This window comes from Falco naumanni, chromosome 7 (genome assembly GCF_017639655.2).
Source record: "Falco naumanni isolate bFalNau1 chromosome 7, bFalNau1.pat, whole genome shotgun sequence".
In the NCBI taxonomy this organism is placed as follows: domain Eukaryota; kingdom Metazoa; phylum Chordata; class Aves; order Falconiformes; family Falconidae; genus Falco; species Falco naumanni.
In genome coordinates this window covers 71593533-71613308 of record NC_054060.1, presented here as the reverse complement: position 1 = coordinate 71613308, position 19776 = coordinate 71593533, and the positions used below count along the sequence as shown (strand labels likewise).

General features: G+C 40.5%; 1 protein-coding gene across 1 annotated transcript; it reads right to left on the bottom strand.

Moving 5' to 3' along the window:
• Positions 1-528: 528 nt before the first annotated feature.
• CHP1 (calcineurin like EF-hand protein 1) lies at positions 529-19748 on the bottom strand. Its single transcript, XM_040599678.1, has 7 exons — positions 19458-19748; positions 14333-14405; positions 6918-6998; positions 5477-5604; positions 4555-4616; positions 3353-3475; positions 529-2066 (listed from the first exon to the last, which is right to left on the bottom strand). The coding sequence occupies exons 1-7, from the start codon at positions 19522-19524 to the stop codon at positions 2013-2015; spliced, it is 588 nt and encodes a 195-aa protein (XP_040455612.1). The 5' UTR covers positions 19525-19748; the 3' UTR covers positions 529-2012.
• Positions 19749-19776: the final 28 nt, after the last annotated feature.

Here is a 19776-nt window from a genome sequence, read left to right as displayed (position 1 = left end):
CATCCTGCTGTGGGTGGGAGGAGTGAGCAAGCAGCTCTGTAGTGTTTAGTTGCCAGCTGGGGTTAAACCATGACAGGGTTTGATTGCTGGGTTGTTTTGTTGTTGTTTTTTTTTTAATACACTGAAAGATTTATTTATGGATTGATAAATACAGTATCCAGTCTCACTGGGACAAATAAGGCACAACTGTAGGTTACACTATATAGCCAGAAAAGAGCAACACCTACTTCTAAGCAAATCACAAAGCCTACAAATACTTTTACTTTTCAATCTGTTAACATTATTACATTCCTTTTTATACATGACATGGTCATAAAACTATAGTGTTTCTTTCTCATACAGAATAGATGGTTTTAATTTGCACTTCTTTCTGGAATTGTGTTGCACTCTGCAAAATAATCAAGTGCAACATTTCACTTTGTGATTAATTTAAAATAAATCAAAAACCCTTCAGAGACTTGCATGTTATTCTTTAACACAAGTGATGATTAAAGGAACCGAGAAAAAAAGGAAATGCACATTTGAGAATAGTTTGAGACTGGTAAGTATTATAGAAATGTTTACACATGACATAAGAGAAGCAGTTATAACACTGATTCTTCAATAAAGAAGCTCCCGGGGTTTTTTGGTTTTATTGGAAGGACCTCCCGGACTGTAGGATGCTCCAGCTAAACTAAATGAGACTATCTGCCCATCTAGCCACAGAAAATTAAGTTTCTATTCAACCTTCATTAACTATGATCTCTTGACTTTATCAGTATTATATTAGTGGTATTAATCATCTTATACTTGCAAAGATATTTGTGTAGAAATATATTCTGAAATATTTGGCATAATACGCACTTCCACAAATTATATTCTCATGCCAGAGCTTTCATAAATACAGCTATCACCCTCAACACAAATCTAACAAACCAGGACTTCCATATTGGAAAATGTAAGTAATTACCGATTCTCCAGGTCACTATGATTAAAAAAAAAAAAATAAATCAGTACTATGTTTCACGTCACTATTACCAGGGGGCAGTGACAGAACTGCAAGTCTAGATTTTGGCATGACTAGTTTTCTTGCATTATGTACACTGGTAAACAACTTTACACTTTCAGAGCCAAAACCACCCTGTTAAGGAGGGATCCTAGAGCGAAACAACCTGGAGAGGGCACTTCACGGTCCACTGGCTGTCAAGCCTGCAGGCTACTCAAAGAAAAGAAACAAGTTTCTGCATCTGCTACTGGAACAATTTAAGTGACTTAGTGCAGAATTCCTATTCCTTTTGAGGACACCACAGATTCTCCTATTGTCCCTGTGAATTCATCCCACAAAGCATACAATCTATTCACAGTACTTTAAAGTACTCTAGGCTATCTTCTTGCCTTCAGTGCTAGTTGTACAACAAAACCATAGAAATTGACAAGTCCTCAAGTAAAAGGCTGATTTGGAAGCAGTGAAGAAAAATCTGCATGTAAAGAGCGAAATGGGAAAGGAGGGGCAGGGGGGGAAGAAAAAAGGCAGCTGTAATATGTTGTTGCTCCTGGAAGCAAAAGTGAATCATTATCACCACACCTAGTATTTGAGAAGATGCTTGTCTCCAAAGTGCTTCATAGGGCGCTTCTGTGGCGGGTTCCAGTTTTTCCATTCTCAGACTCAGAGCTCAGAAGAATCAGTTTGTGGACTAAACAGCAGCACATGAGGAGAGACATTTTTGCCAAAACAGCAGTGCAGAAGGAGACAAGGGAGAAGGTAAAAAAAAAAGGAAGGAAAAGATTTTTTAAAAAAAAAAAAAAAGGAAAAGATTTTTTTTTAAAAAAATGCTCCTTTCCAAGTTGCATGGCAGCCATTTCCCTTTGTTCCTGATGCACAGGGAATGTTCACATTGGTAGAACAAATCAGGGAGGGGTTGGAGATGTATTGTATATGCACCAGTAGTAATGCTCTGGGGGAAGGTGCTAAGGAGAAAATGAAGTTCTATTCTTTGTATAGTAGGGGTAGGAAGGAATAGGTTCTCCATCCATCAGTGAAGAAATCGAATGCTCATTTTCTGCTCTACATCCACCTTCTCCAAAACCTGCAGTAAAATTCAGAAACAGCTACTTAAATTATTGTACATACTTATCTTCTACAAGGTTTCTTACTCTACTACAGACAAAATGGGCAGGAACATGGGATGCCTTCAGTTTGGCATGCCAGTCCCTCATCTAGAGACCGGTATTTTTCATTCTGGACTAAGGTCCTTCCGAAGAAAGAAGCTTCAGCCATTCAAGCTGAAAGAAGGCTCTCAACCAAAATGTAACTAATGCAGTTTTAGTCTGCCAACAGCCCAGAAAGGCTCGGATTCCTAAAATTAGACTGCGTGGGAACGCACAGCCAGCAAACAGAAGGGAGAATGGAGTAGAGGAAGAGGCATGAGCAGTCAGGGAAGGGCTAAAATCAAGGTCACAGCATCACTAACACAGATAATTGTAAAACCAGGATGGCAACTGCATTCACTGAGGTATGAAGACATTAGTCTGCTCCAGGCTGTTTTAGACAGTGGACCTCAGTGTTCCAGGATGAAAGTAATTTAAGTTTGAAGAGACCTCTGGAGGCCTTTAGGCAAACTCTCTCAACTCCTACTTAACTTAAATCCCTACCTCAACCCCTGATCTAGCACAGCCAGCTAGATCAGGTTGTTCAGGGCCTTGTCCGGTTAAGTTTTAAATATCTCCAGGGAATGAGGTTCTACATCTTCAGCAACTATGATCATCCTCTTGGTAAAAGAGTTTTCCTTATAGCTAACCAGAACTTCCCCATGTTGCAACTTGTTTCTGTTGCCTCTTATCCACCTCCAAGATAAGTCTGGTTCCTCAATACTTCTGCTATAGAACAACTTTCTTTACCAACTATATAATGGCTCCTTACTATTACCCACTTCTGCCTACAATGCAATTCAAAGGACTAGGAGCTAGGAACTTGAATACTGATGTTAGTTGTGTCGCTAACAAATAAAATCTACGAGTGAAGACCGATGAGCACAATTACAGCAGAAGAATTGCCGTGTTGTAACTGTGCTAGTCAGGCTACCTGTGTAGAAAGAACTGGTTGCAAAAGAAAAGTGAAAATTCTGCCGTATATTGCAATGCTGTAGCTTATGCAAGAGCATGAAAAAACATGCAGATCAATAATTAGTACCCTAACAGTATATATATAAAAAGTTTCCTAATAAAGGCAGAAAAAGAGCTAGCAGAAGGCTTGCTTTGTCCAAATGCAAACAGGATTATTGGAACAACTTCCTCCCTGTTTCCATTTAAGTCTGAATGGCTTGCCCATTACTGAGCAGTTTCATTTAGTTGTTAAAAAAAGCAGTTTACCAACCTTTACAAACTCTGCAAAGGAGATGGCACTATCTCCATCTTGATCAGCTTCCTGGATTGTCCTGTCAGCGATGCTGCCCAGCTGCTCATCTGAAATATTTACACCAACCATCATCCGTAATACCTGTAACATCCAGAAGTCCCCAGATTTAGGTTTTTTCTTTAAATAATGGTTATTTTGTTTTCTTATTAACATAGGAACAGAAATATTCTTACTGCTGTTTTTCTCATGTATACTGTCAAAGTAACACCACACAAGAACAACTCTGGAGGATTTCCACAGAAGTAACTTTTAGAAAGACTTCTATTTGTGCTTTGTATGTCAAAGCTTTCAGGAAAGACAGCTTCCTCTTGTAGCCACGTCTGACAAATACTCCTGCCTTTTCACTAGGCAGCAGGAAGAGGAAGAAGTACAAGAAAGCTTTTGGAACCCAGAACAAGTACATTTTGTTTCAATGCTTTTCTCTATTTTTTCCTCACAAAAAGTACCAACATTCGAGTATCTGCTGTTGGAGATAGCTGCCTACAGGAATCTTTTAAGTATATGGTCAAATGGTAACTGCCATTACTCTCTACAGTTAGTAAAGCATTTTCTGTGCCAATAGAAGATGGCAGTTTCAGTCAAAAGCAAATCCTCGTCCTACATCAGGAACCACAAATTGCCATCTCCACTTCCCAGGATTAGCAGTATGTAATTACCCCTAGCTCAACCATAGTTTCACATATATGCAGCACTGATGAACTCTGATTACCTTTGCTGCAATTCCAAGAAGTTTTATTCTATTGAGAGGATGCACAGAGGATCAGACAAACTACCTAATCGATCTCAAGGACTGTCCCTGTGAAGTCCTGTTAGAAGCACCGCAGAAAGTTTTAAAAGGTAGTTCTCAAGGGGCTTAGTGTAGTTGTTGGGGTATCTAGGTATCATTTCCAATAGCATCTGCTTAGCCTAACACTCGGGTTTAAATCTGAATCTAGCATTCCTAGTTTAATAAAACAGCCTAGGCTACCAAATAGGATTAGTCTCATACTGTACCTAATCTTATTTAATTGCTTATCTTAAACCAGAGATAAGCAATTAGCCACCAGATTCCTTCAGAAGTTCTTTTGAGAAGACTGTTGCAAGTCCCCTCTTCATTCTAAATGGGTGTAAAGTCACAGAGAAGGTCATGGAGTCATTCAAAGCAGCCCTGAGCTATTTACCTGAAGCAGCTCATCCCTGGAAATCTTGTCATCTTTATCGAGATCATATAACCGAAAAGCAACTACAGGGAAGAAAAGGAACAGGCTGTTTAGTTCAAATGCCATTTTTTTTTCATAAATACATTATCTAAAAAACCCTAATTATTCATAAATTATTTAAAGATAATTAGCTTTGAATTTTAAATTCACCATAAAATCCATGGAGAGTTCCATAAAGTGTTATTACTACGTACAGGAATATTGCTATTTTCAATAAATGAAAAATCCTACTTAAATACTCAGCACAAGTACGAAGCATTCTGCTTGCAGAGGTGTTTCTTCAAAGCCTCAAGTCATGGAAGTCTAATTACCACCAAGATACATTCAATCCTTTAACTTCAGAGCCAACCATTTTTACATTTGTTCTCTCTGACTATATACTTGATGACATACAACAGAAATATCAAGTGCTGAGGACTGTTGCCAGCTTTGATTAGCAAGCAAGAGCATTCTGCTCATATACTGTAGGCAGATGTCCAAATACTCAAAAAAGAACCCAGCTGAAGATGAGGGAAAAGCACTCCATTATATGGAAGACTGGAGAAAGAAAGGGAAAAGCCCATTCATGTATGGGATGTGGCTTCTGAATCTGAAATAACTTGAAATGGCATACAAGCCATTTCAAAACACTCCTGTTGTGAGATGTTTGTAAAAGCATATCCATTACTCAAAATTCAACCAATTCCAAATTCCAATACAAGAATGGGTCAACTGTTTACATTCTGAACAGCTAAAATTGCACATAAATTTAAAAAAAATAAATCAGGTATTAGAGGACATCATTCCACTTACAGAACAACAGTACAAAGACACCAAGCCCCTTCACTCCCTTCCCAGAAAAACAACAAAAAAAGGCTTCTATAAGAAAGTTCACGTTTCTTACAGTGGAGCTTGTTACTTCGGCTGTTCAGTGGCTCTGGTCCATTCTGGTCTTTGCTCTTCTCATTATCCTCTATGGGCCGGAAGTGGGCTAGCGTCCTCATGAATCCCCGGAAATTCACCTGGTCCTCTCTGCATAAGCATTTCAGCAGGTCAGTTTCAACACAGCTTATACAGGTTCTTTTTTTTTTTTTACTGAAACAGGAGTATGAATGTCTACAGCATCACGACCACACAGACTCTTCCACTCCCACCTCCCTAGAGTTTGAGTTTGGCTGCCTGTGCTCAAAGCCAGCTCTGAGACAGTGCAGTTGCAACCTGGGATCATGCTGCTATGAAGTATGATGTGTAAAACAAGAAAGCGAGAGAAGTTTTGTCACAGGCTTGCCGCCTCCTGCCTGCAAGCTCCATTTAAGCTCTAGTCCTCACCCTTGGCCCTTGCCTGAGCTATCCTGCAGCTATCCCCAAGTCTGGCAAACGTACCTTTCTAATCCGGATCCCGATACCCTTGACTGACCCCAGACTAGCTTCACCACCATCAACTTGTCTGGCAACCACTGGACTTGTTGGCTGACCTGACAACACTCACTGGACCAGCCCTGCTTTTGTCGCTCAGGTGCTGTACCCTTGGTGAGCAAGGGCACTGCCCCTGCCAGATTTGCTGTCACCCTTGGCTCCTGCGCACAGGGCAGCCATTGCTTGCTGCTCTCCGACAGACAGCTCTCTTCTCTAGTTTCTGTGGGAACCAGCTATGCAAGTACTTTCCAAGACTCCTGCTTTCTACTCAGGAAACCCTGCCCGGTATTAACCTATTATGATTTTATTAGACAATCTGATCTTCATCAATCGATAATGACAAATGTGTTCAAGAACAGCAGATTCCATAGAACAATCTAAAAAGGTACAATGAAGAGACACAGTACTGCAAATTTGATCATCTGTTTGGATATATGTTAGCAGCACTATAAGTTATGTCTTAAGCGAGATCAAAAACTGAAAACAAGCAAACAAAAAAGCTGATCGAATAACAAAGGTATAGTTAGAGGCTAAAAGATGAAAACCAAGACTGAATTAGTAAACTGCAATACTACTTAGCATAAAATAGTATTGCTACAAGTTTGCTTAAAGAACCAAAGTCCATATGTGCCCTTGACTTTCTTCAGAAGTATTCAGCAGCATAGCAAGAAGTAGAAAACTGTGACATGAAGCCCAATTTTGTCAACAAATAAAGCATACAAGTCTTGTAAAGTTGTTAAATATATCCCATTACAGAACAAAAACATGCTGAGGAAACAGTGTCCCCACACACATTTCATGACATTTGAGTGTTCAATTACTAGCAAATTCAAATTATGTGTGCTTTAACTATCAACAATTCACCAGCAAAACTTCTGACGAACTGCAAATCTTGAGCCTGCTTGTAAATTACATCTGTCGGAACTCACCCTTCCGGAAAGAAGGCATTGATAATTCTGTCTCCCAGTGGATTGATGGCAAGCTCTGGAATCCGCTGGAAGTCTTCACGGCTAAGTAAAGCAAGAACACAGGAAGTCTGCATAAAGTTGAAGTCACTAGAGAAAGAGTTGCTTAAAAAGAATTCACAGTAAAAACATCCATTGGCTTCTATTTCTGCAGCAAGACACTTGGCAGTTTTTAACATACAACTCTTTAAAGCATGTTTTCTCTATGACTAATGGCACAAAGCAAAGCAAAAGACAATGCCAAGCCTGTATTACATTACAGACTAGCAGTGCTCATTTATCACATTAAGAGCACTTCTCAGATGCTAACATTGTTTGTGCTAGAAACCTTCCTGTATGACACCAACTAGTCTGCAATTTAAGGAAAGTGTCTGAAATAACTCTGAAGAAAAATATGGCTTAAAAATGATTATTTTTTTTATAATTATTTTGGTACCTAATAATTTGAGTTGGCATGATTTTTCCAGACTACCCCATTCCAGATTCTGGGACAATACCATATTCCTAACATACCACAGGTGATCTGCATATTCTAATAGAATTTTTTTGTTGTTGTTTATGCAGTAACTTTACATCTTACTATAAATGACAAATTTCAGATTATTTTAGCTTCATCCAAGCAGCACTCCTTTTAAAGAGGTAAATTTAGACTTTGACAGAGGCTTGTAGGCCAGATGTAACTTCATCAGTACACTGCAAATACTCACTGCGCTTGCCAGAGATTCTCTTTTCTGCTCATGATTATACATACACAGCATAGTATAAACATAGCTAGTGCTTACACTGTTACAGCTTTTTCTGATCTGGAAGACATCATGAGCTATACTGATGCAAGCACATCTTAGATTGTCATGACATGAACATACATTTCATTTTACTATTAGAGTTGCATGAACAATTTTTCTTTTCTTTCAACCTAATAGAATGTCACTGACAGGAAAGTGGGATAATCTTGGTGTGACCAAGGCAGACACTAAGCACGTCTTACAGAATACTCTGGTTAACAGGTTTGGGTTTGTTTGCTTTTTCCACTATGGGAGAGCACAGCAATTTATCAGTTCATACAAGAGGTACTCAATCATTTAGGTTTTAAATTGCAAAGATAACAGCAATGGGGTAAGGCTGAAAAAAAAAAAAATCTATTCTGCCTGCATGAATAAAATGACATTTCCTGCTCAATCTCTAGAAATATTGGCAATCTCCTTCAAGTCAAATGCAGTCCTGCCATTTTTAAAGTTTGGGTCAAAGTCTCAAACTTGGTTACTAAATGTTTGCTACTTTTGAAAACTATGCTTACTAAATGAATCAGCAACAAGGTTTGATTCACGACATAATTGCATCAAAAAAACCCGGCAGAGTAAAGTAAACACAAACAGATTTTATTTAAGTACACTGGCCTTTTAAAATACTGTGATCTTAAATACAGGAGGGGGGGGGGGAATGAATTTGTTAACCTTATCACTACTCTAGCCTAGGAAAGGCACAGAAGCAAGACGTTCTAGTTTTAAATGCATTCTAAAACAGTCCTTGGCACCACAGCACTGTTAAAAGAGTCCCAATTGTACCTGTTGCAACACGGTTAAACCGTTTGACCTTCTAAGTAGAGTGACCTGACCATATTTTTAAGAAGAAGCAAACTTCTGCTCTGACCAGGTCTGAATTATTTTTAATAGACAAAGCTAACATCTATATAATATGATCAACTTGTTACCAGACCCTTCAGGACAGCTGCATTTTAAGCTACAGCTGAAGGGCAAAGTATGCATTAGTGATTTTAGGCAGGAGATGCAGTGATGTGGAAAACCCATGTCCTAGTAACACTATTTTAACAACAGGACTTGTGTCAATGCCAACACTTACAAGCTAAAAGCAGCAGCTGCCCTCTCTTCCATTTACAGCAAAATCCTAATGTTTCAGAATTTTTTACTTGCATATCACTACTTTTCAGTACTCAGCCTCAGTTTACACTCTGCATTTCAGCCTCCTGTTATTCTGCTTTCTAACAGGAGATTAACAATTAACCACAAATAACTCCCCAGGTTTCAAATCTACTTGTCCTGTCTTTATTGGGATTGCAGTAGACCATTTTTGCTTATTAACACTCACTCAGTAATGTGCTCTTTTAATTGAAATAACTGTAGTAGCCATAAAAGTAAATGAATGCATGAGGTAAGTTATTCTCCGCTTTATAAACTAAGGCTTCCTGCAGTCATTAGGGACCAACTGCACCTGGCTGAGGCTGGAGCTTACAGGAAAAGTCATGCCCTCTACTTCCTCTGTGCTCACATGCCATAGCAACAAGGCTCTTCCACCACATCTCTCCTGGAACCTGGCTTCTACTAAACCCTTGCTTAAATGTAACCTGCAAAGCAATCTTTAATTGCATGTTATCATTATGCAGGCCAACCATTTTAATGTATGTGCCAGTGCATCCACACTTACACATACTTTCCAGCAAGGAACATGTAGATTCTAAGCAAGACAAATATCTCTGAGCGTACCCTCCAAGGCACACAGTAGATGCCTACTGTAAAGGGCTCTATCTTACCCTAAAGGTTACAAGAAATCTATTAGACCCCTTTTTTCTTCCATTATTTCTGGTGGTTCATCCTTCTTTTACTTCTAGATAGTAGCAGAGCACTGTTCCCTCAACAGGGTTGAGGAGAGTAGGGCTAAATGTAGCTGAGGGAAAGTAAAACAATGAAGAGAAAACAAACCATATGAAAAAACAAAAGTGGCAGAGGAAAGGAAAAATGTCCAGAGGATATAGATAACAAGAAATTACTTGAAATGGGAAAATAATTAAAAGTAGTAAGGTGTATCACGCAAGATTGTCAAACAGATTTAACAGGTTACTACTGAAGGGGTTTCATTGCTCCCTTCCCTTGCTAAGGTTAGCTTTGTCATCCATCAGACCTTTTGGTGGTCTAATGTACCTCACTAACCCTGAAAAAAAGTTCCCCACTTCTTCCTCTCCATGCTCCCAACTACCTTTCTGTTGAATTAGCAACTTCAAGCAGTTAAAAACAACTTCATCTCACCTAGCTTCATCTTCACACATGCTCTACACAGGTTTAAAAGAGTTGCTAAACTACCGGGGGAGTGATTGATTTACAAACATTAGGCCAAGGAGTATGCTAGAAGTACAGGCTAATTAGACGAGCAAGGCAGGGGGCAAACAGTGCGAATAAAGCATGGTTAAGGGGGGAAGTATGTGTTACTGTAGTACCCTACCATTTTGTAATCCCAACCTGCCTGCCTTGTCTGTTTTACAGAAAGCTAAAAATCTTTTGCACTTTCTTAAGCAAAGGTGAAGAATTCCATGTTCAGAGTGCTAGCTTTTATGTTTTACTTTGAAATCTTGGCATATCAGCTTGAACGAATAAGAACAAGCCTGACAACTTTCCAGACAGGTGATTCAATTCACTGACAAAGTTAACAGATGGCCCAGCCAGCTCCTGTTACCCTCCTCTCCGGGCCAGAAGCTTTCTGAAGTTCTCCAGGAGACACCATCTTGTGAATAGCTTTCATAATCGTGACATATGCATAAACAGCTCAGCGTGTCCATTCTCATGTTACCAGCTTTCAGAAGACTTGCCCTCCCTTCCTTCTTCCACACTCACCAGGCCATCCCAATTGCTGAACAGTAAAAAAATACTTCTGAAGTGCTTAACCTGTCATTTCCCCGGGCAGAAGAAACTACTGTAAGTGGGAGGCTTCATGCAAAACCTACATGCCAAAGTAGCAGTTTAGCTAAGTATCTCCTTTTTATAGCTCTATATGTGTCTGTCTAGAGCTACTTACCAGTAGATAAGTTTTGGAGCAGATGTATTCTTGTGTGGTGTACGCTCCGGTACCAGCCCAACAAGGGGACTCACTGAAGCAAGAACATACTTATCCTGGTCATACACTTAAATTTTCTCATCTTGGAAATCAGAAAGTAAAGAAAATGTGCACACTAGTTCCCTCCTGACCTATAGTTAGGATGGAGGCAGAACAAGTATATTTCTGGTTTCGCAATTTAGACGTAGCCACGGTATCAACCTTTTATTTTGGCAACTCAGCATGTCACAGTATTGAAATCAAAGATGACAAAGGAATTTAAAGGAATGGGTTTGTCCTGGCTTTTACAACCTGGTTTCATTCAGATAGCTCCCTCATACTTGCACTTACTCATTTTCTTTTTTTTTTTTTAGGAAAAGTGAAGCTAAGGAAAAAAAATAGCACTTTTAAATAATTGATAAAAGTTAATCCATTAACCATAGGCTGTAGTCATTTAGAGGATAAGGAGGAGAGAGGGAAAAAGCCAAAAAGAAGGCATATGAAGTTTTGACTCCATCAGTACCCTTCTCAAGTCTTATTTATGGAACTCTAAAAAGAAAGTTCCTTGAAACTACGTAGGTACACTGGATAGAAACATCTGGCTAGGAAAGGTTTCAGCTTTTGGTTATAGTTCCAGAATGAACTCTCTCTCTTCTTTAGCCACCAGGATTAATCATTATCTACCAGATCCTCTGTACAAAGTGCTCTTTACCTTGCACATTTTTAACCCATAGATAAGAATAACAGCACAGCTTTTCCCCTTGTTCAGAAGGGTGATACACATTTAAAGATTAATTTAATGCCATAAAGAAGAGCCTAACACTTCTTTTCCTGATCATAGTCACATGAGTGATTTCTGTCATGTCTGATTTGTAAGTCAAAGGCGGGAAACAATCATTCTTGCTCACAGGAAACAAACAGAAGACATGCTTACCACTGCCAAACAGTTTAGAAAGCAAGTGATAACTTCACCTTGCTTGTCTCAAAGTAGCAAGTTCTCTTTGATCAGTATTTCAGAAAACAACATTTACGACCTTCAGAGCTGTAGTTCTTACTCTCCCTTCATTGTTTTTTTACAGGAAGTAGTTTTCTATTACTTAACTTAATGGTTTCCACATATTGTGGGGGCCAGGACAGAGTGGCATTCAAGTTTTGAAAGCCAAGCCAGCCATGATTGGGAACAGGCTACATTTAAGAGGCCAAGACTGCAAGTTAAGGGATCACAACTTGCACAGCTGTTGGGATTTCCCAAACAAGTCCAGTTTCCTTTCTCAAGTACCACATGATTATTGACAATGAAAAAAACACCTGCTTCTGATACATAACACTATGAAACTAAGCATTGTGCAACAGACATTCATAGCATGTTTAATTAATTACTCCTCTTACGTAAACTGAGTACAATCACTTTGACATTTATACAAGCTTTACGGACTCAATAGGTAAATTTAAAGTTGGAGGGAAGAGCTGAGGAAGAACATGTCCTAGGTTCAAATTGTGCTAGACTAGTCTGGTAGCCATCACCTTTAATCATCAGTAAAGACTAAACCCACATGCAAAGTTTTGAAGAGACTGTTAAGTGTTCTTTTTCAAGTCATTTCATTTTGAGACATTAGTAGTATTACCCTTACCTACAATATCATTCAGCTGATCTGTATGTCACAATTGCCAATTAGCCAATGCTACAATTTATATGATACATGAGCTTTGGTGACAGAGTGGTTTTAAGATGTCCCTGCCCATCCCATACCAATTGTTTCCTCACCCACGGTCTATTTTGTCATCCCTTCAGCTATGCAAGTCCAGGTATTTACAGTACAGCCACAGTCCAAATCACTGGAGTCAGTCTGCTTAAAAATACCTGCACAAGCCAAAAGAGGAAGCAGAGTATTTTTAACCAAAAAGAATCACTCAGTAGTCCAGTTTACAGTACAGCTCCACAACCAGTTACTTAAATGTTAACTGAGAAGTCAGTAATTTGTGGCACCAGAAGGAACTGTGTATTTCTTTCAAGAAAGGAAACTGCAGTAAGCAGCAGTACTGCCAAAGACAGTGTACCTTACAACTTGTCACCTTCATCTTCTAATCAGCGATTCTAGCTTTATAGTTACTTTGGTTTATAGGGCATCCCACAACCATATTTTGCAAGATCACATACAAAACCCCAGATGATCCCCAAATCTATGTTTACCAGGTTTGACTGGGATAGAAATGCTATGAAAGAAGTTAACTTCATCCCTGTCAGACTTTGTATACTATGCTATGAGGTCCCTTCCCCCTTCCTACTCTCTCCAGCTTCCCTGTGCTCCATTTCTGGCATATGTGGCTATATGGTGAATGGGAAACAAATCCACCTGAACACTGATCAGTTTCCTTTTTTGTTGTGCTACCTGGCAAGTTTTCAAAGCTGTAGGTTAGTTTCCAAAGATGAGCCTTGATACCAGCTTCAACACAGAAAAGCAACAGCCTTTCAGCGGCAACATGGTCTTGGACCAACTAGGTTGGTCACAAAATTGCACCCCTGGTGCAGTCATGGACAGCTCTTATTTGTCATATGTTTCCATAATATTAACATAATCCATAGGCAATGTCAAAAGAGGTGACTAATCATTTTAATACAATCAGAATTCATAATTAGTTCAGTAAATAAAGAGCAAAACAATACAAACTCTCAATACATAACTGGAGTGGGGAAAGCTAGAGAACAAAAACAGCAAGCAGAGATACATTTTAACAGGCAATCATCCCACTGGAGTTTACCTTTAGGTTGAGAATACTTTCCCAGCAGACTCAGCCCACCAAAGTGAAAAGTGTTTTGCACATACAGTTTAAGCCTCATCTTTAATTGATGAAGCTGTAAGAAACTGGTTCACTTCTGTAGTTTTGAAATTCTAGACAGAAGACAAACATTTTAAAGGTCTTGGAATATCCTGCACTACTGCTTTAAAGAATAAAATGTGTTTTTATTTAGTCACAGTGACTTGGTTCCAGCTCGCTCTTTTTTATTTTTGAGCATACTAACAGACATGGTGGTTCAAGAAGAGGTACAAAGAATAGTAAATGGCTTGCAGATCAAAGTAGCATTAAAAAACACTAGGTATCAGAAACATTTAATAGCCCATGCTCCCAAAAATAAATTATCTTTTTGTTAGGAAAGCCAGGGTGAAGACGACATAGTGGAACTATTCTTGTAATAATTATTAGAAGCCACACAAATAAAGGTAAGAAACAATCTAAAAATACGGTTTAACATTTCTGAACATTTGCAGTAAGACCTTGAATACCAAACCTGACCTTTCTTGTATTAACTGCTACAAGCCTTCAGTACTACAGTAAAGACAACTGGTAGAGCACCTCAGTTTGACAATAAGATTTCTCCTGACCCTTCATAAAAGGGAACAAACTTGAATGTCTAAGTAGACAGTAGATATGAAAACCCCCGTTGTAACAGCCTCACTGATTCACCATATGAGGAAACGACGCAGGCATCCTGCAAGAGCAAGCCACCATTACAGATATGTGTCAGGGCAAACAGCTGAGTTAGTGACGATACCCACCTAAGGGTGCCATTTTCTCCTTTGTCTAGGCTGGTGAAGCGACTGTACAAGCGGGTGATTTGACTGTGGGAGACTGAAGAAAAAAAAAAAACAAAGAAGAAACACAAATTATCATGTCAATGACTTCCCCTAGGAACAGACCTCGTTACATAGAGCTACTCTGCTGCTAGAAGCTGTGTTCAAAAATTAAAAAAAATAATACAAAACCAGTTACATTGGAAACGCAGAGCAATCAGCAGTTCAGGGACTTCACTAGCTGTAAACTGCATCTTCACATTCAGGAACCCACCAGTAAGTCCATTCTTCAAAAATTTCTTTAATTCTGCCTTCTAGCTGTTTATATTTTTGGTCTCTAACATTCTTTGGTTATCCGACTCAGTAAATGGCAATTAAAAAGAAAAAACCTGAATCACAGTTCCACTGTATTTCCCTTAACTCCTTTATGACTAAACATAATCTGGACACAGCCTCCACTGATGACCTCATTCATGACACTGCAGACCTCTGCTATAGAATCTTTCCTTCCCTTTCGCGTATCTCTGCTCCTGTTGTCTTTTTCCATCTTAAGATGGAAAGTGTACTCAGTTTCTCTGCACCTGGAGAATGGTCAGAAACTTCACACCTGATCACTTTTCCTCCTTCACAGTTCAGTCTCAGTCCTTCACAGGACCGCCTGCATTGAAATAATTTGTTCATTTTGGGGTTCACCAATTTCTAGGCTTCTAGGACACAGAGTTAAAAATTAAGAAGCCTGTTTCTAAAGAAGTTTGAGAAGGAGTTGGGACACAAAGCAAGCAGAAAGTTACTGCAGATTCCTTAAATCTGCAATTTGAAACAGAAATGCCAAAGCCAGTCTTAAGCTTAGCATAATGGTGTCAACATTGCCAAGATACTAGACAACCCTAGACAATAGACACCTAAATCTTTACAAAAGTCCATGACAGGAGAGGGTTAAACCTATCTAGAATAGCAATTCTTTTAACACTGGAAGAATGCCCTACAGAAGATCTTTTAGAACCTCTTCAGATGAGGTTAATAAATACATGAAATAAGACTGAATTTAATTTTAATGTTTACTCAGTAAAGGTGTGCTGTTCTACAACACTTATCTAGGACTTTGTGTCATTTTCAAATTCAATTGTTTTAAAAGCCTTCACCAGCACATGTACAATGCTTTTGTTGCTTGATAAAACTTATTTGGGAACAGGTTGCACAGCAGTTGTCTAATCTCTGACAACTGAGGCAGAATTCTTTTTTTTCAGGTTTTTTCTTTCCCCAGGCTATTTGTTTAGGTTCAACTGTTCCCTCCTCTGGAATGACCTGCCAGCAACTGTTGATTTTCTTTCTTCCTTGTCTCCTCTGAAACTTTCATTCTTTGCATAGGGTTGGGTAATTTGCTCAGTTCCACCTAAGGCGACTCCTCTACAATCAAACTACTCAACTTCAAGTTAAGCAGCACACACACAGAAAGCAGACACCAGTGTTTTAAAGACTTCTTTCTTTAAAGACTCCTGCAATTTTGATTTAGTGTTTTAGAAACGATAGGCAATAACTGATGAAAAAAATAACCTGGAGTTACATCTCCAATAAAAAGCCCTGTACTCCCGCTCTTCCCTGGCAACAAAGAGGGTGATGAGAATTCTACTCTGCTACCATTTCCAAACTAATATCAGCAACTCCATTTTTGGAACACCTCCATAACAGCTAGTATGTGATTAATAGTACACAGCTATTGACAGGAGGAGACATTTTTGTTATCGTACTAGACAAAAAGCATATCATAGCTATAGAAGAAAGAAAGATGACTCAGGTCCACCACTGTACTCTTTCACAATTTCCTTTTTGGCTCTCATCCCTCATGAAAGCTGCATCACTAGACACTTTCCAGAGCCCTCTCACACAAAATAAAGATTTTTACATTTCCTGGTGACTATAGAAGAACCAGAAACAAGACCTGTCATTTATGACTGCTTCTTAAAACTCAGAAGTTAAGGATTAAAGCTAGCTGAAACATTTTTATCTATACTGTTGCCTCACTAACATCCTTCTAAAAAATCAAGTCAAGACCTCTAAAATAGGAACTGTACCCTCTATTTTACTTCTGTTAAATAATTAGAAAGTTTTTTGCAATTGGACACTCTGAAACTCTCATCTAAAATATTAGCATAAACTCATTTACATACTTAGAAAATGCATAAATATCCATCAGAAAATCCGTCACCTGTTATCAACTAAAACATTTTTCTCAAACTCAGAGAGGAGCATTAGTTTATTATTAATCCTCAAGTAGACTGCTTCAAAGCATAGGTGCAAAGGGTGTGAACCAAATAGTTTGAATACTGTTGCAAGCTTTTGGAAAGCCATTGGAATGTAACAGAATGCAGACAAGCAACATCTTGGACCTCTCATCTGTTTCTTATAGTTGTTACTGAAATACAAAAGCAATTAGGACTACTTGAAGGTTTTTTCAAACTCAAATTTCAAAATGTTCATATGCAAAACAAACAACATACAATTTCTGTACAACATAATGTAGGATTTAGGACTGTCAACTTCAGGCTTAGAATCTGTTACTGAGAACCTAAAGATTATCTGTCACTAAGCAGAGGTTTTAACAGACATGTTTCTTCCCACTTCTACGGAACATTACCTTTGCAGATGTTTCTAAACAAGTGTTTTTTACCACAATATAAAAAAAATATTCAGGCAGCTTTTTAATCTGTTCACCTAAAGACCATTAAAACAGGGTTTATCACTCGTTAGCGTCATTAGCGATTCAGTTTTGTGCTTCATAAAATTGAACAAGAAAAACTTGCATAATGCCACAGTTGAACTCAATCAAATTGGTGACACATTCTGTTCAATGCTCCATACTTATCCCAGATGAACAGGAGAGGGCATGTTTCACACTAAGGAGGCCAAAAAGAGAATCCTTCAGAGTACTTACCAGAACACAAGTTCCAGAGGGATATGCAGTACTGCCAGATTGTCTCACATCTACCAAGTTCTTTCTCAAACTCTTTAGTAGGTAAAGTATAATCAGCATCAAGTTTCTAACAAACTACAGGATATTCTATTCAGTCATACTAACTTAGCATTCTCACTGGGAACTTCGTTCCTGATAACCAGCATCCTGGGGTTTTTTTCTCCCACCTTGTACCTCATGTAAATATTTGCACATATATGAAGTATACAACAGTGCTAAGAGCTTGGAATTTTCCACCTACCTAGAGAACTATAAAGGGCAGAGAAAAATCACTATCCTAGACTGTGGCTACAGGCTTGTGGGAAAGATTTGATAAAGTCAATGAGACACTTTGATGACTTGTAAGTAAGCATGAGTCAGAGATTGGCAGTGGTCAATTAACAAAGTGGTATTAGTTGTAAAATTGAATAGCAAAAACACAGGAAAAAAATAAAGTCAGCCCACAAACTTAAACCTGTTGATCACCTTAAGCTCCCCACTTTGAAGATTGAAGAAAAAATATTTAGAGGCTAACTACAGCCAAGCAGTTTTATTGTTTAGAATGCCTACACAGCCATTTATTTAACTATCATGCAAGTAAAATTCTAGGAATAAAACACCAGTGACAGTAAACCAAATACTGGCATGAAGAAAAATGTAAAACCTTTTGGAAGAACATTCCAGATTTGAGTTTTGGTTTTTAAAGCATCTTTATAAATGAGGTGAGGCTACCTTTACTTTATGATCTTTGTGATTAAAAAGAAAAAAACCTAAACAGTAAATTCTTGGTGGACACACAGACTTTGATATTACTACTTGTTTATCATAGCCTTCCTGCAGAAGGTTCCCTTGACAGATGGAAAAAGGATCATGGAAACTATGTGAACTCCTCACTCAGCTGTCCATTACGCTAGCCAGTACTGTCTTAGCTTTCTTCCACTCCTCTCCTGTAGGTCTGTAGCCACTCATTTTCCTGACACAAATAAACTATTACCTGAAACAGATATATGAAACCACTTCTATTGGAATGAAAACATGGGAAGTATTCCCATGTAGCAAGAACAGATCAGCAAGCATACGCAGGAGAAAAACATGATCTGTAAAGATTTTTTTACCTGGGGGGGCCGGAACAGAGCAAGCAGCAAAGTGACTCCTATGATGTTATGACCCCCTGTTTCCAACTATTTAGGAGGGCACCCCGCACTTACTGTCATTCAGCATTTACTAGATTTCTCAGACAGGCAACCATTCTATCAGCCAAATTGACACCACTGAGGTTTTTCTAAGGTACTTATGTTTATGAAGAACAACTCAATCAAATACTACAGGGTAACATAGCTTTATACTACATACAGTCCAGGGTGAACAATGTTGTGCCAGTTGTGACTAGTGCAGGAATTTTTTTATTTTTTTTTAAGTATACCCAACTCTCGCACGTTCGCTCATCTCCTTTACATTTTAAAGGCCACTCAGCACTCGTTCTGAAGTACCTTAAGGCAACTTTAGCAATAGCCTATGAAATAAGTAACACTTGGGGGGAAATTGCTACACCATGAGAGCCCTTTCAGGCCAAAGACAGCTGCCCCAGAGAAATTCCAGCCCCAGAGCCACAGGCAGCTCTGCCGAGCCCAGCGAGCTCTCTCCGCCGGCGGGTAACGCCGCGGGCACCAGGAGCGCTGCTGCCCGCCCGTCCCACCCGGGTCCCGCCGGGCCGCGGCCGATCCTCGCCCCCTCAGGCCGCAGCAACGGCCCCCACGCGAGACGGCTCCGCAGCCCCGGCCGGGAGCCCGGGGGCCGCGCACACGCCACGGGCTCCGCGGCCGCCGTTGTTTCCCGCTGCGCCGGGCGCCCGGCAGCCCCCCCACAGCCCAGCTGCCCCAGGCACAGCCGGTGGCCGCCGCCAGCCGCGGGCGAGCGGGACCCGGAGCGCACCGAGGGGTATGCGGTGCCCGCGGGTTTCTGCCGTACCCTCAGGGGCCCCCCTGCGCACCCACCGCCGCCGGCGGCCCAAGAGGCGTTTCCCGGCTTCCGCAGGCCTACGAAACACGTCCGCCCGCGGTGGCTGGGGCCGGGCCGGGCACTGCCCCGCCGGGAGCGCAGCGGTGGCGGCTGGGCGCGCTGAGGGGACAAGCGCCCGCCCCCCCACGGCCCCGTACTCACAGCCCGTCTCCTTCTTGATCTCCTCGATCTCCTCATCCCGCAGCAGCGTGGACGCCCGGGAACCCATCGCCGCCGCTGGGCCTGAGGGGGAGCGACGGGCCGCGCTCCTCCGCGCCAAGGAGAGTCACGCAGCCGAACAGCGATGGCTGTGCCACAGCCACCCCCCCAGCACGACACGAGCCCGACCGCGGCCGCCCAGCTGCGCTAAGACAGAAAGCGAGCCCGCAGCGACTCTTATCGCCCGGCCCGGCCCGGCCCCGGCCGCTGCCTCAGCCCGCCCCTCAGCCGCCCGGAGGCCGCCGACGGCCGCGCCTGCGCG